The sequence below is a fragment of the Salvelinus alpinus genome, chromosome 2 (genome assembly GCF_045679555.1).
Source record: "Salvelinus alpinus chromosome 2, SLU_Salpinus.1, whole genome shotgun sequence".
Classification (NCBI taxonomy): Eukaryota; Metazoa; Chordata; class Actinopteri; order Salmoniformes; family Salmonidae; genus Salvelinus; species Salvelinus alpinus.
In genome coordinates this window covers 9,731,731-9,744,442 of record NC_092087.1, presented here as the reverse complement: position 1 = coordinate 9,744,442, position 12,712 = coordinate 9,731,731, and the positions used below count along the sequence as shown (strand labels likewise).

At 39.6% G+C, this 12,712-nt stretch overlaps 1 protein-coding gene across 2 annotated transcripts in view; it reads right to left on the bottom strand.

Annotated features, from left to right (window-relative positions):
* The window catches only part of LOC139553492 (collagen alpha-1(II) chain-like), a 77,329-nt gene that overhangs the window by 15,622 nt on the left and 48,995 nt on the right, over positions 1-12,712 (bottom strand). For both annotated transcript variants that reach the window (XM_071365882.1, XM_071365891.1), the window contains 16 exons: positions 11,612-11,710; positions 10,876-10,929; positions 10,150-10,248; positions 9,762-9,815; positions 9,282-9,335; positions 8,870-8,923; positions 8,427-8,525; positions 8,178-8,276; positions 5,806-5,913; positions 5,527-5,580; positions 4,917-4,970; positions 3,447-3,500; positions 2,833-2,886; positions 2,523-2,630; positions 2,345-2,398; positions 2,195-2,248 (listed from right to left, as the gene is read on the bottom strand). In XM_071365882.1, coding sequence (XP_071221983.1) covers positions 2,195-2,248; positions 2,345-2,398; positions 2,523-2,630; positions 2,833-2,886; positions 3,447-3,500; positions 4,917-4,970; positions 5,527-5,580; positions 5,806-5,913; positions 8,178-8,276; positions 8,427-8,525; positions 8,870-8,923; positions 9,282-9,335; positions 9,762-9,815; positions 10,150-10,248; positions 10,876-10,929; positions 11,612-11,710 — 1,152 coding nt within the window. The remainder of the gene's footprint in view (positions 1-2,194; positions 2,249-2,344; positions 2,399-2,522; positions 2,631-2,832; positions 2,887-3,446; positions 3,501-4,916; positions 4,971-5,526; positions 5,581-5,805; positions 5,914-8,177; positions 8,277-8,426; positions 8,526-8,869; positions 8,924-9,281; positions 9,336-9,761; positions 9,816-10,149; positions 10,249-10,875; positions 10,930-11,611; positions 11,711-12,712) is intronic.

Here is a 12,712-nt window from a genome sequence, read left to right as displayed (position 1 = left end):
CAGAGAGTGATGCAATGTTAGCTAGCTTGCTATGCAACACTGGAACTCTTCCAAGTCAAGAAAAGCTTTTGGTTGAATTAATTTATTTTCCCCGGGGCCTGCTGGTGTAACTACTAATCTGATTGCTGACTGTACATTGTACTGCACGATTGTAATGGGTTTACTAACGCATTAGTTCTAGTAGCTTTGTTGTTGACTTGACATTAGCTAATATGGTGACAACAATGTAGGATGTGCGTAGCGGTTAGCGGTTATGATATGAAGGTTTGGCTTGGATTTTCTTTTTCACTGGTCACAGACAGCTGACGTGTTATGCACTGAAGTCCACAAGTGAAGGGAAAAGGTAAGAGAGTACGTAGATGCAAGAAGGAATTATACAATGATCTGGCTGCTATGAAAGTGAACTGTGTTTGCATGTGATCAGGGGTGTATTCATTCTACCGGTTTTATTTAAAAATGTTTCTTAAACGGAGGCAACGGGGATAAACATATCTGAAATTGTCCAATAGAAATTCTCGTTTGCAACTGTTGGACTAATGATTACACCATAGATCAGCTAGCAAGATTATTGAATGTGACAATGTCTGTCACCGTGATTATTCAAATTTCTCTCAACCTGTGGAACAATGTTGTAAACTTTCATTCATAGGCTAGGTTGTAGCAACCTCATGATGGGTATAGGGAACATGTTTGTATCATGTAGAAGCCTAAACCTATCGATGTAACATTGAACTGGGTGAATGGAATATGAATGACATTCATCCAATATGCTGTAATAGAAATAAGGCCATGCTATTTTAACAAAATAATCTTCCTCTCTCATCTTGGCCGCCACTTCTCTGCCCACAGAATGATAGGAGCAGGTCAGTACTCTCTGTAATAACAACCATTCAGAAGAACAGAATGAAACCAGGTTGATGTCATTTACATCCAGCGTTATTCACTACTGGTTCCAGTGGGAGAAACTACTACAGTGAATACTATACTAAATACTATAGTAAATACCACAGTAAATTCTATACTAACTACTATACTAAATACTAAATACTATAGTAAATACTATACTAAGTACTATAGTAAATACTATACTAAATACTATAGTAAATACTATACTAAATACTATACTTAATACTATAGTAAATACTATACCAAATACTATACTTAATACTATATTAAATAGTAACCTAAATACTATATCAACTACTATAACAATTACTATAATAAATACTACAATAAATACGATACTAAATATTTTAGTAAATACTATACTAAATACTACAGTAAATACTATACTAAATACTATACTAAGTATTATACTAAATACTATAGTAAATACTATAGTAAATACTATACTTTATATCCATACTAAATACTATGGTAAATACTATAGTAAATATTATAGTAAATACTATAGTAAATACTATACTAAATATTATAGTAAATACTATAGTAAATACTATAGCAAATATTATAGTAAATACTATAGTAACTACTATACTAAATACTATAGTAAATACTATAGTAAATACTATACTAAATATTATAGTAAATACTATAGTAAAAACTATACTAAATATTATAGTAAATACTATAGTAAATACTATACTAAATACTATACTAAATACTATACTAAATATTATAGTAAATACTATAGTAAATACTATACTAAGTAATATAGTAAATATTATAGTAAATACTATAGTAAATACTATAGTAAATACTATACTAAGTAATATAGTGATGCTGAATGATTCTGTGTTGGTCTGTTTATTGGTTTCAATCCTAGAAGGAAACATGGGATTCCGAACGCAAGGTTCAGTTTGAAATGGAATCCATTTTTGCTGATATGTCAAAGTCTATACAGCTGGACATTATGTCGTATAATTTTAACAAAGTGATGATTGATTTCACCCTCTGAATGACCATAATAGTCTGTATGTTCTGAAATGTATCAGGAAACTATTGGAAAAACTTGAAATTACATAAAAGAGATCCTTCATTTTGGAAAATGACCCACATAAAAACAATGCCTTTTCTAGTCCAGTCAAATCCAACACTTCAGATTACAGTGAACAATTCTAGTTTACGACTATAACAATCAGTGTCATTTAGTCTTCAGGACCAATGCTCAGGTAAGATGTTTGAGTTGTGTGTGTGTTTGAGTTGTGTATCGCTGATAAGTGATTGTACTTACGTTGGGACCAGGGGGTCCGACTCTGCCGGCAGCGCCAGGGAAACCAGTGGCACCCTGTCAGTGAAAGAGGTTGTTGATGAAATGTAAACATTACAAAAAATATAAACAACAATGCAGAAATTAAATATACAATATGAGATTTCTACTTACAGGGGGTCCCTGAGCACCGCGAGCACCTTTAGGTCCAAAAACGCCAGTAGGTCCCTGAAATGAAGGAAATGATAGTCAGTTTTATGAAGAAACGTGAAGCAAGTAAACTCCAACAGAATATTTGGTAACCAATAACACCTCGATATTTTTTTACATTTCAGGAAAAAGTGAAACTTACGGAAGGTCCAGGAGCACCAGAGGGTCCCTGGGGTCCAGGAGCACCAGCGTCTCCCTTCTGGCCGCCCTCTCCCTGCTCTCCCTTGGCTCCGGACTGACCATCAGATCCCTGGGGTGGGACACGGGGACAAAGACAGCTCAGACAGCTACTTGCTTCAACATACAACAAGCAGCTTGCGTCATCATCCGTTTTATCGTCCATTTGAATGGATGAGATGGTCCTGTAAATGTTGCAGTCCGGGATGTTGAAGGTAGGACTGACAGTGAGAGAAAGCGCATCAACAGTACAGTGTCCTTGGTGAGATACTTACAGGAGGCCCGGCGAAGCCAGCAGGCCCAGGAGGTCCGGTCTCACCCCTGTCTCCCTGTTAGGAGAGAAGAAGGGGACAAGTTGAGCAGAATCCACTTCCCATAACATATCCTTCTTCAAATGATGTATCATGTACTATATCAAGTTCTGTGTTAATTCAATTGTTCTATTGAGAGCTGGAGAGTATAGCAGGACAACAGGATTGTGAGTGAATGTAATTCTCTACTCTGGATCAATACATTAGCCTAGAGATGGCAGTAGACACTAATCAGACAGCTGAGGCAAAGTAAAAACATATTTCTGATGGGTCCCTGGGGTCCAGGAGCACCAGCGTCCATTTATGCCATTTAGCAGATACATTTATACAAAGCGTTTTTCATTCAGGTGTGCATACATTAAACATATTGGTGGCCCCGGTAATCGAACCAACAATCCTGACGTTGCAAGTGTCATGTTCTACCAGCTGATCTATACAGGACCACAAGTCATTTTTACTTTATCCTAATTTGTGTGTGTGTGTGTGTGTGTGTGTGTGTGTGTGTGTGTGTGTGTGTGTGTGTGTGTGTGTGTGTGTGTGTGTGTGTGTGTGTGTGTGTGTGTGTGTGTGGTACCTACAGGAGCACCACGGGCACCGGCAGCACCGGAAGGTCCAGATGGACCAGATTCACCCTATAGGAGGAAACACAGAGGTCACAGGTCAGTCACAAAGGTCAATCATAATGATATCAGTCCATAAACCACACCTTATATGGACTGTCTTTATCATAATGATATCAGTCCATAAACCACACCTTATATGGACTGTCTTTATCATAATGATATCAGTCCATAAATCACACCTTATATGGACTGTCTTTATCATAATGATATCAGTCCATAAACCACACCTTATATGGACTGTCTTTATCATAATGATATCAGTCCATAAACCACACCTTATATGGACTGTCTTTATCATAATGATATCAGTCCATAAACCACACCTTATATGGACTGTCTTTATCATAATGATATCAGTCCATAAACCACACCTTATATGGACTGTCTTTATCATAATGATATCAGTCCATAAACCACACCTTATATGGACTGTCTTTATCATAATGATATCAGTCCACATATCACACCTTATATGGACTGTCTTTATCATAATGATATCAGTCCACATATCACACCTTATATGGTCTGTCTTTATCATAATGATATCAGTCCATAAATCACACCTTATATGGACTGTCTTTATCATAATGATATCAGTCCATAAACCACACCTTATATGGACTGTCTTTATCATAATGATATCAGTCCATAAATCACACCTTATATGGTCTGTCTTTATCATAATGATATCAGTCCATAAACCACACCTTATATGGACTGTCTTTATCATAATGATATCAGTCCATAAACCACACCTTATATGGACTGTCTTTATCATAATGATATCAGTCCATAAACCACACCTTATATGGACTGTCTTTATCATAATGATATCAGTCCATAAATCACACCTTATATGGACTGTCTTTATCATAATGATATCAGTCCATAAACCACACCTTATATGGACTGTCTTTATCATAATGATATCAGTCCATAAATCACACCTTATATGGACTGTCTTTATCATAATGATATCAGTCCATATATCACACCTTATATGGACTGTCTTTATCATAATGATATCAGTCCATAAATCACACCTTATATGGACTGTCTTTATCATAATGATATCAGTCCATAAATCACACCTTATATGGACTGTCTTTATCATAATGATATCAGTCCATAAATCACACCTTATATGGACTGTCTTTATCATAATGATATCAGTCCATAAATCACACCTTATATGGACTGTCTTTATCATAATGATATCAGTCCATATATCACACCTTATATGGACTGTCTTTATCATAATGATATCAGTCCATATATCACACCTTATATGGTCTGTCTTTATCATACAGTTTGTGAAAGGTAACCTCCCAACAGATGATATGGCTGTTGTTTCTTTCTGACTGATCTAATACAATCATTAAAATAATCAATAATCAATTACAAGTTTAAAGACAAATTGCTCACCTTCTCTCCGTTGGGACCAGCTGGGCCGGGAGGACCAATGGGACCAGTCAAACCCTAGAAGAGTTAGACAGGGAAAAAAACGGAAAAGAGAAATGTTTCAGTACAATATTTAGTATATCTGTCCTTCTGCTGTTGTCTCACTGTACACAAATGCCCGTGAACAAATTAACAATTTAAGTGTAGTGTGTATACATGGAATTGCTGGAGGGAATATTTAAATGTATTGATTATTAAATGGTCGAGTGAGTGAGGTCATCAATGTGTTGAATATTAAATGGTCGAGTGAGTGAGGTCATCAATGTGTTGAATATTAAATGGTCGAGTGAGTGAGGTCATCAATGTGATGAATATTAAATGGTAGAGTGAATGAGGTCATCAATGTGTTGAATATTAAATGGTAGAGTGAGTGAGGTCATCAATGTGATGAATATTAAATGGTAGAGTGAGTGAGGTCATCAATGTGATGAATATTAAATGGTAGAGTGAGTGAGGTCATCAATGTGATGAATATTAAATGGTAGAGTGAGTGAGGTCATTGGGCTTGGTGACACAGTGGATGATGATGATGATGATGATGAGGATGATGAGGCGGAGGATGATGGTCACTCACTCTTGAGCCGTCTTTGCCAGAAGCACCCTCAGGTCCCTTCTCTCCGTTGTCACCCTGTGGGACACAAACACAGTTACATTATAATTGCATTACTAACTGCATATAATTCAATATGCAATCACATCAATTGTTGCCAAACGTACATCTGTTTATGGTCTCAAGCAGATCCTGTTGCTAAGTACGTGTCCCTTTCACAGCTTATTATTATTATGAATCATATTGCGTTACATTTCATTAATATGCCTGTTCCTCTGCTGCTCTCAAACAGACACCACTTACTCTGTCTCCCTTAGGTCCGGGGATGCCTGAGGCTCCTCTCTCTCCGGGCATACCCTGCAGACCGGGGGGTCCCTGGGCACCCGATGCACCACCTGGTCCGATCGCTCCCTGGAAAACAGGATGGACACAAACACTGTCAACAGCTGCAGGGAACCCGTAGGAAAGGTAACGGAATGCAGAAGGGTATGTTGTTGTTTACTTGTCTCATTATATGCCCAACTATAATTGTCCCTCAGGCGTGAACCAAATTTATGGAATTGAATTGAATAGATGGAATATAACAGAACAGTATTCTCCCCACAATGAGGAGATAGACCTGTTCACAGGGACATGAGTCATCATGAGGAAATAGGCCTGTTCACAGTGACATGATTCATCATGAGGAAATAGACCTGTTCACAGTGACATGATTCATCATGAGGAAATAGACCTGTTCACAGTGACATGATTCATCATGAGGAAATAGACCTGTTCACAGGGACATGATTCATCATGAGGAAATAGACCTGTTCACAGTGACATGATTCATCATGAGGAAATACACCTGTTCACATTGACATGAGTCATCATGAGGAAATAGACCTGTTCACAGTGACATGATTCATCATGAGGAAATAGACCTGTTCACAGTGACATGATTCATCATGAGGAAATAGGCCTGTTCACAGGGACATGATTCATCATGAGGAAATAGACCTGTTCACAGGGACATGATTCATCATGAGGAAATAGACCTGTTCACAGGGACATGATTCATCATGAGGAAATAGACCTGTTCACAGTGACATGATTCATCATGAGGAAATAGACCTGTTCACAGTGACATGATTCATCATGAGGAAATAGGCCTGTTCACAGGGACATGATTCATCATGAGGAAATAGACCTGTTCACAGTGACATGATTCATCATGAGGAAATAGACCTGTTCACAGGGACATGATTCATCATGAGGAAATAGACCTGTTCACAGTGACATGATTCATCATGAGGAAATAGACCTGTTCACAGGGACATGATTCATCATGAGGAAATAGACCTGTTCACAGGGACATGATTCATCATGAGGAAATAGACCTGTTCACAGTGACATGATTCATCATGAGGAAATAGACCTGTTCACAGTGACATGATTCATCATGAGGAAATAGACCTGTTCACAGGGACATGATTTATTCAAAGAAACAACATCAAATACAAGGAGAATTGTACCCAGTGGGCAATTTGTTTTGAAAGTAATATAATATTGTAATTTCAAAAGATACCTTCAGGGGTATCCACATCTTCATCATTAAACTTTAAAAAAAAATCTAATTTCCTTTCTGATATTGGATTGTTTCAGAGTATATTTGAGAACCATTGTAAGGTTGTTTGGGACTTAGTCACGTTTTCCATTGCAATATGCATTCTCAATCAGCACAGCTAAAGTAAAGGTTAGGAAATGATTTCAAACCGTATTTGATCTGAGGTCTGAGCTGTTTATAGAGTTGACATTGTTGTTGTTGTTGGTCTACTACACTGAGTATACCAAACATTATGAACACCTCCCTAATATTGAGTTACACCCACTTACTAGTGTGATTCTGGCCAGCTAGTAAACCGCAAATTCTACTAGACGTACATTATTCTAAGCTGGGTGACATTTTACTAGCCTGGGTGACATTCTACTAGCCTGGCTGACATTCTATTAACCTGGGTCGTATTCTATTAGCCTGGGTGACATTCTACTAGCCTGGGTGACATTCTACTAGCCTGGGTGGTATTCTACTAGCCTGGGTGACATTATACTAGCCTGGGTGACATTCTATTAACCTGGGTCGTATTCTATTAGCCTGGGTGACGTTCTACTAGCCTGGGTGACATTCTACTAGCCTGGGTGGTATTCCATTTGCCTGGGTGACATCTACTAGTCTGGGTGACATTCTACTAGCCTGGGTGACATTATACTAGTCTGGGTGACATTCTACTAGCCTGGATGACAGTTTACTAGCCTGGGTGACATTCTACTAGCCTGGGTGACATTCTACTAGTCTGGGTGACAGTTTACTAGCCTGGGTGACATTCTACTAGCCTGGGTGACATTCTACTAGCCTGGGTGACATTCTATTATCCTGGGTGACATTCTATTAGCCTGGGTGACATTCTACTAGCCTGGGTGACATTCTACTAGCCTGGGTGACATCCTACTACCCTGGGTGACATTCTAAATCAAATCAAATCAAATCAATTTTATTTATATAGTCCTTCTTACATCAGCTGATATCTCAAAGTGCTGTATTCTACCAGCTTGGGTGACATTCTACAGGCCAAGGGTCCAACATCTGGAATATTAGGTATGTGACAAGACAGGTCTTCACAGTGTGTTTCTCTCACCTTAGGTCCGTCAGTTCCAGGAGTTCCAGGCAGACCACGAGGTCCCTGTAGCCCCTGAGGCCCCGCGCCTCCTCTCTCTCCTGGGAAACCACGCTCACCCTACAGGGTGACAGAAAAGAGACAGGGATGGATGGTTCATATTATTGCTCAGCATTACTCCATATGAGTTCCTCCATAACTCCATAATGGGAGTTAGCTATATGAACATTGTAGGTGTGGGAGATGAGAGGTGGAGGACATTAAACTCACTCTGGGTCCAGTGACACCAGCAGCTCCACCCTCTCCTGGAACACCCATGTCACCGGGCTTGCCTCCCTCACCAGGTGGGCCGGGAGGTCCGGGCAGACCCTGTATACAGGAAGCAAATCAATCAATCAATCAATCAATCAATCAATCAATCAATCAATCAATCAGTGAATCAATCAATCAACTAACCAAGTAGCTATTGTTATCTCCTGCGAAGTGTAGTTGAGTGTCAATGTGATTGGGCACATGTAGTCTATATGTCAATGTGATTGGACACATGTAGTCTATATGTCAATGTGATTGGACACATGTAGTCTATATGTCAATGTGATTGGACACATGTAGTCTATATGATACCGTATATGATGGGAGCATGTGAACGCAGAGTGACAGACAGGCAGACAGACAGACAGACAGAACAGACAGACAGGTGAACAGGTACTAACCTGGAAGCCAGAAGGTCCAGGCTGTCCTTGCTCTCCCCTTTCTCCAGCAGGGCCCTGTGGTAAACGAAGGGTTAACACTGAGCATTATAGCTGTGGCTGGGCTGCCGTGAAAAACTCAATAAGAATTGAGCCTTTAAATTCAATTGACAGATCTAACCAAGTCATTGTGAACAAGTTGGTCTTATCTTGTTGATTCCATCTTACAATAATCATACAATCTTACATCCACAACGAAACGTAAATCAAAAAGGTTAGCGAGCTGTGAATTGACAACGACACCTGTTGAACACTGATAATTATATCTAGCCGGGGCTATGGGGAGGCTTGAGTTATCAGGTCGTTTTAGAGTGTGATTGGACAGCTAGAGATACTCACAGCAGCAGAGTGTGATTGGACAGATAAAGATACTCACAGCAGGTCCAGGTGGGCCAGCAGCTCCGGTCTCACCATCCTTTCCAGGAAGACCCTATAGGGAGAGAAAGAGAGGGAAGTGAGAGAAGGAGAGAAAGAGAGGGAAGTGAGAGAAGGAGAGAAAGAGAGGGATGTGAGAGAAGGAGAGAAAGAGAGAGAGAGATATCATCAGTGTGGAGGCCATACATGGGACCATGGGAGCCAGATGACTGATAGATGTAATTATCGCTACTGGTTGAGGATAAACTGAGTACGTGGAACGGTTTCCTAACAATACCAGTGTTTTCTACATATTTTACATTATATATAATATCATAACAAATAAGGTAGCAGGCTATTTATGATTTGCAGCAGTATTTGGTTTGAATCTGAATTCATTTCATATTTATATCCTTTCTAGGAGGGCATAAGGTATGTTTACTCTGACACATTTCTACCCATAAGGCAGTCTGTCTGGGTGATCAACAGAGAAATGACTTACCCTCAGACCTGGGGCACCAAGTAGTCCCTTTTCTCCTCCCTTCCCAGGCTCACCCTAGTCACAGGAAAACACACCCACCAGTCAGTCACAAAGGATGTCCAGCTGTATGCAGAGTAGACCAACACTGTCCATGGCAGCTAGTGTCCAAGCTCTGAGTAGAGCCCTACTCAGGAGATAGATCATCTCCATATTTTAAAATACATCAATCACTCAATCATCCAATCAAACACCCAATAAATAAATCAATCAACCAATCAACCAATCAAACACATAATAAATAAATCAATCAACGAATCAATCAACCAATCAAACACCTAATAAATCAATCAATCAATCAACCAATCAAACACCTAATAAATCAATCAATCAATCTAACAGTGACACTCACGTTGGCTCCTTTGGGTCCGGGGAATCCCATCACACCAGGCTGACCGCGGGCTCCCATAGGGCCAGGGGGCCCGGGGCGACCATCTTCACCAGCAGCACCCTACATGGTGAACACAGGAGGGTCAGTCCATCAATCGAGGATCAATCAATCAATTCATCTTGCAATCACATGTATTTGTGAAGCACATTTTTCATCAGCAGATGAGAATCCTAATAACGTAAAGTAATGTCTGACTGGGAAGTCTGGATGGATATTTGATAGAGTTGGACATGAATTCAATGTGAAAGTAAATCGTCAAGTCATGTGCACCTGAAGAGGGATTTTCTACACTGTCAGAGTCAATGATGTATATAAACCCAGTCAGTCATCTAGTGTCTATATAAATCATTGGTCAGAGTCCTGTGAAAATACTGATTCATCTAGTGTCTATATAAATCATTGGTCAGGGTCCTGTGAAAATACTGATTCATCTAGTGTCTATATAAATCATTGGTCAGGGTCCTGTGAAAATACTGATTCATCTAGTGTCTATATAAATCATTGGTCAGGGTCCTGTGAAAATACTGATTCATCTAGTGTCTATATAAATCATTGGTCAGAGTCCTGTGAAAATACTGATTCATCTAGTGTTTAAAATATCACGTTTAAAATAAAAATGAAAAATAAACATATATATATATTTTTACAGTTATTGATCAAAACAAACAACAATCACAGCGTACTTACACCAGGTCCAACTTTGCCTTGAGGACCAGTATCACCAGGACGACCAGTAAGACCCTGCAGGAACAAGCAGAGAGACACATATAGATCAAACTTCCTAAAAGACCTGAGAAATCCAACTGGGACTCATCAAAACTCTAAAGTGAACTGGAGTCTAATCTCCAGTGATAATGTCTTGGTAGTGGAGCTGTTACACTATGTGAGCCTATATGTTTCACGATGCTAGAGATTTCAGACCAAACTACAGTAACATATAATCACAAAAGACCTGGGGTAGCAAGACTATAATCACAAAAGACCTGGGGTAGCAAGACTATAATCACAAAAGACCTGGGGTAGCAAGACTAGAATCACAAAAGACCTGGGGTAGCAAGACTATAATCACAAAAGACCTGGGGTAGCAAGACTAGAATCACAAAAGACCTGGGGTAGCAAGACTATAATCACAAAAGACCTGGGGTAGCAAGACTATAATCACAAAAGACCTGGGGTAGCAAGACTATAATCACAAAAGACCTGGGGTAGCAAGACTATAATCACAAAAGACCTGGGGTAGCAAGACTATAATCACAAAAGACCTGGGGTAGCATAGGTACAATATGATGATGTCAAAAACTACAGAGATGATGTATTGGCTCATCAGTTATTGAGCCATAGTTAGGAGAACTGTTCTATCTTACCACAGCATGGATACATACCGCTGTTACAGACGGCAGAAAGATATTGGAGTGGAACTTACTCTTGCGCCAGGAAGACCGGGCTCGCCAGGGCGTCCAGGGTCACCGCCGGCTCCCTTAGGGCCAGACACGCCGCCGACTCCACGCTCGCCAGGGGCTCCCTGGATTAAGAGGACAAATGTGCTACTCAATGGAGAATATCAATCAATCAATCAATTAAGACCAACGCCAGTTGTTCCCTGTATTAGGAGGTCAAATGATACAGTCACTCAGTGGAGATCAATCAATTAATCAATCGATTATTAATCAACAAATCACTACATTAACCAATCAAGACACATCTATCTCCACAGCCACATTATATGAGGCTACAGTAGACCCTGCACTAGGAGGTTAAATGATACAGTCAACAAATCACTACATTAACCAATCAAGACACATCTATCTCCACAGCCACATTATATGAGGCTACAGTAGACCCTGCACTAGGAGGTTAAATGATACAGTCAACAAATCACTACATTAACCAATCAAGACACATCTATCTCCACAGCCACATTATATGAGGCTACAGTAGACCCTGCACTAGGAGGTTAAATGAACTGAACAGGCTCTAAGGGAAGTGTCTGACACAGTGGCACACTGAAATGTAAAGCCTGTCTGTTTGTCCCTTAATAAACCTCAACAGACCATTACAGATATCTGTGTGTTCCTCTATCTTTTTTTTCTCCTGGGATAGTCATCTTGTGAAGTGTCATGGGGGTTTTAGATTATTTTAAAGAAGGACAGTGAGTCAGTCACTCCGGGGCGAATCCTAACTTCCATTTAAGTCGATATTGACATCAAGTCCCATTGACATCAATTTGACTTGAGTGGAAGTTAGAATTCACCTCTATATGGATAACATCCGTCTATCTCCGCAGTCACTTTTACACGGACGCTACGCTAGGCAACCTGGCCTCTGAGGATGTGGAAATGACACGTCAAAATGACGGGGGTCAATTGTCTTGACATGATGAACTGAGAAAATATTCCTTCTGACTCATTCACTATATTTAATGAATATGAATAAAAAGTGAATAATATTACATTTATAATGAAATGAAATGCTTCCAATCTGAGACATCGGGTCTAGAGTTGGTGGTGTGGGTGAGGTTGGGGCT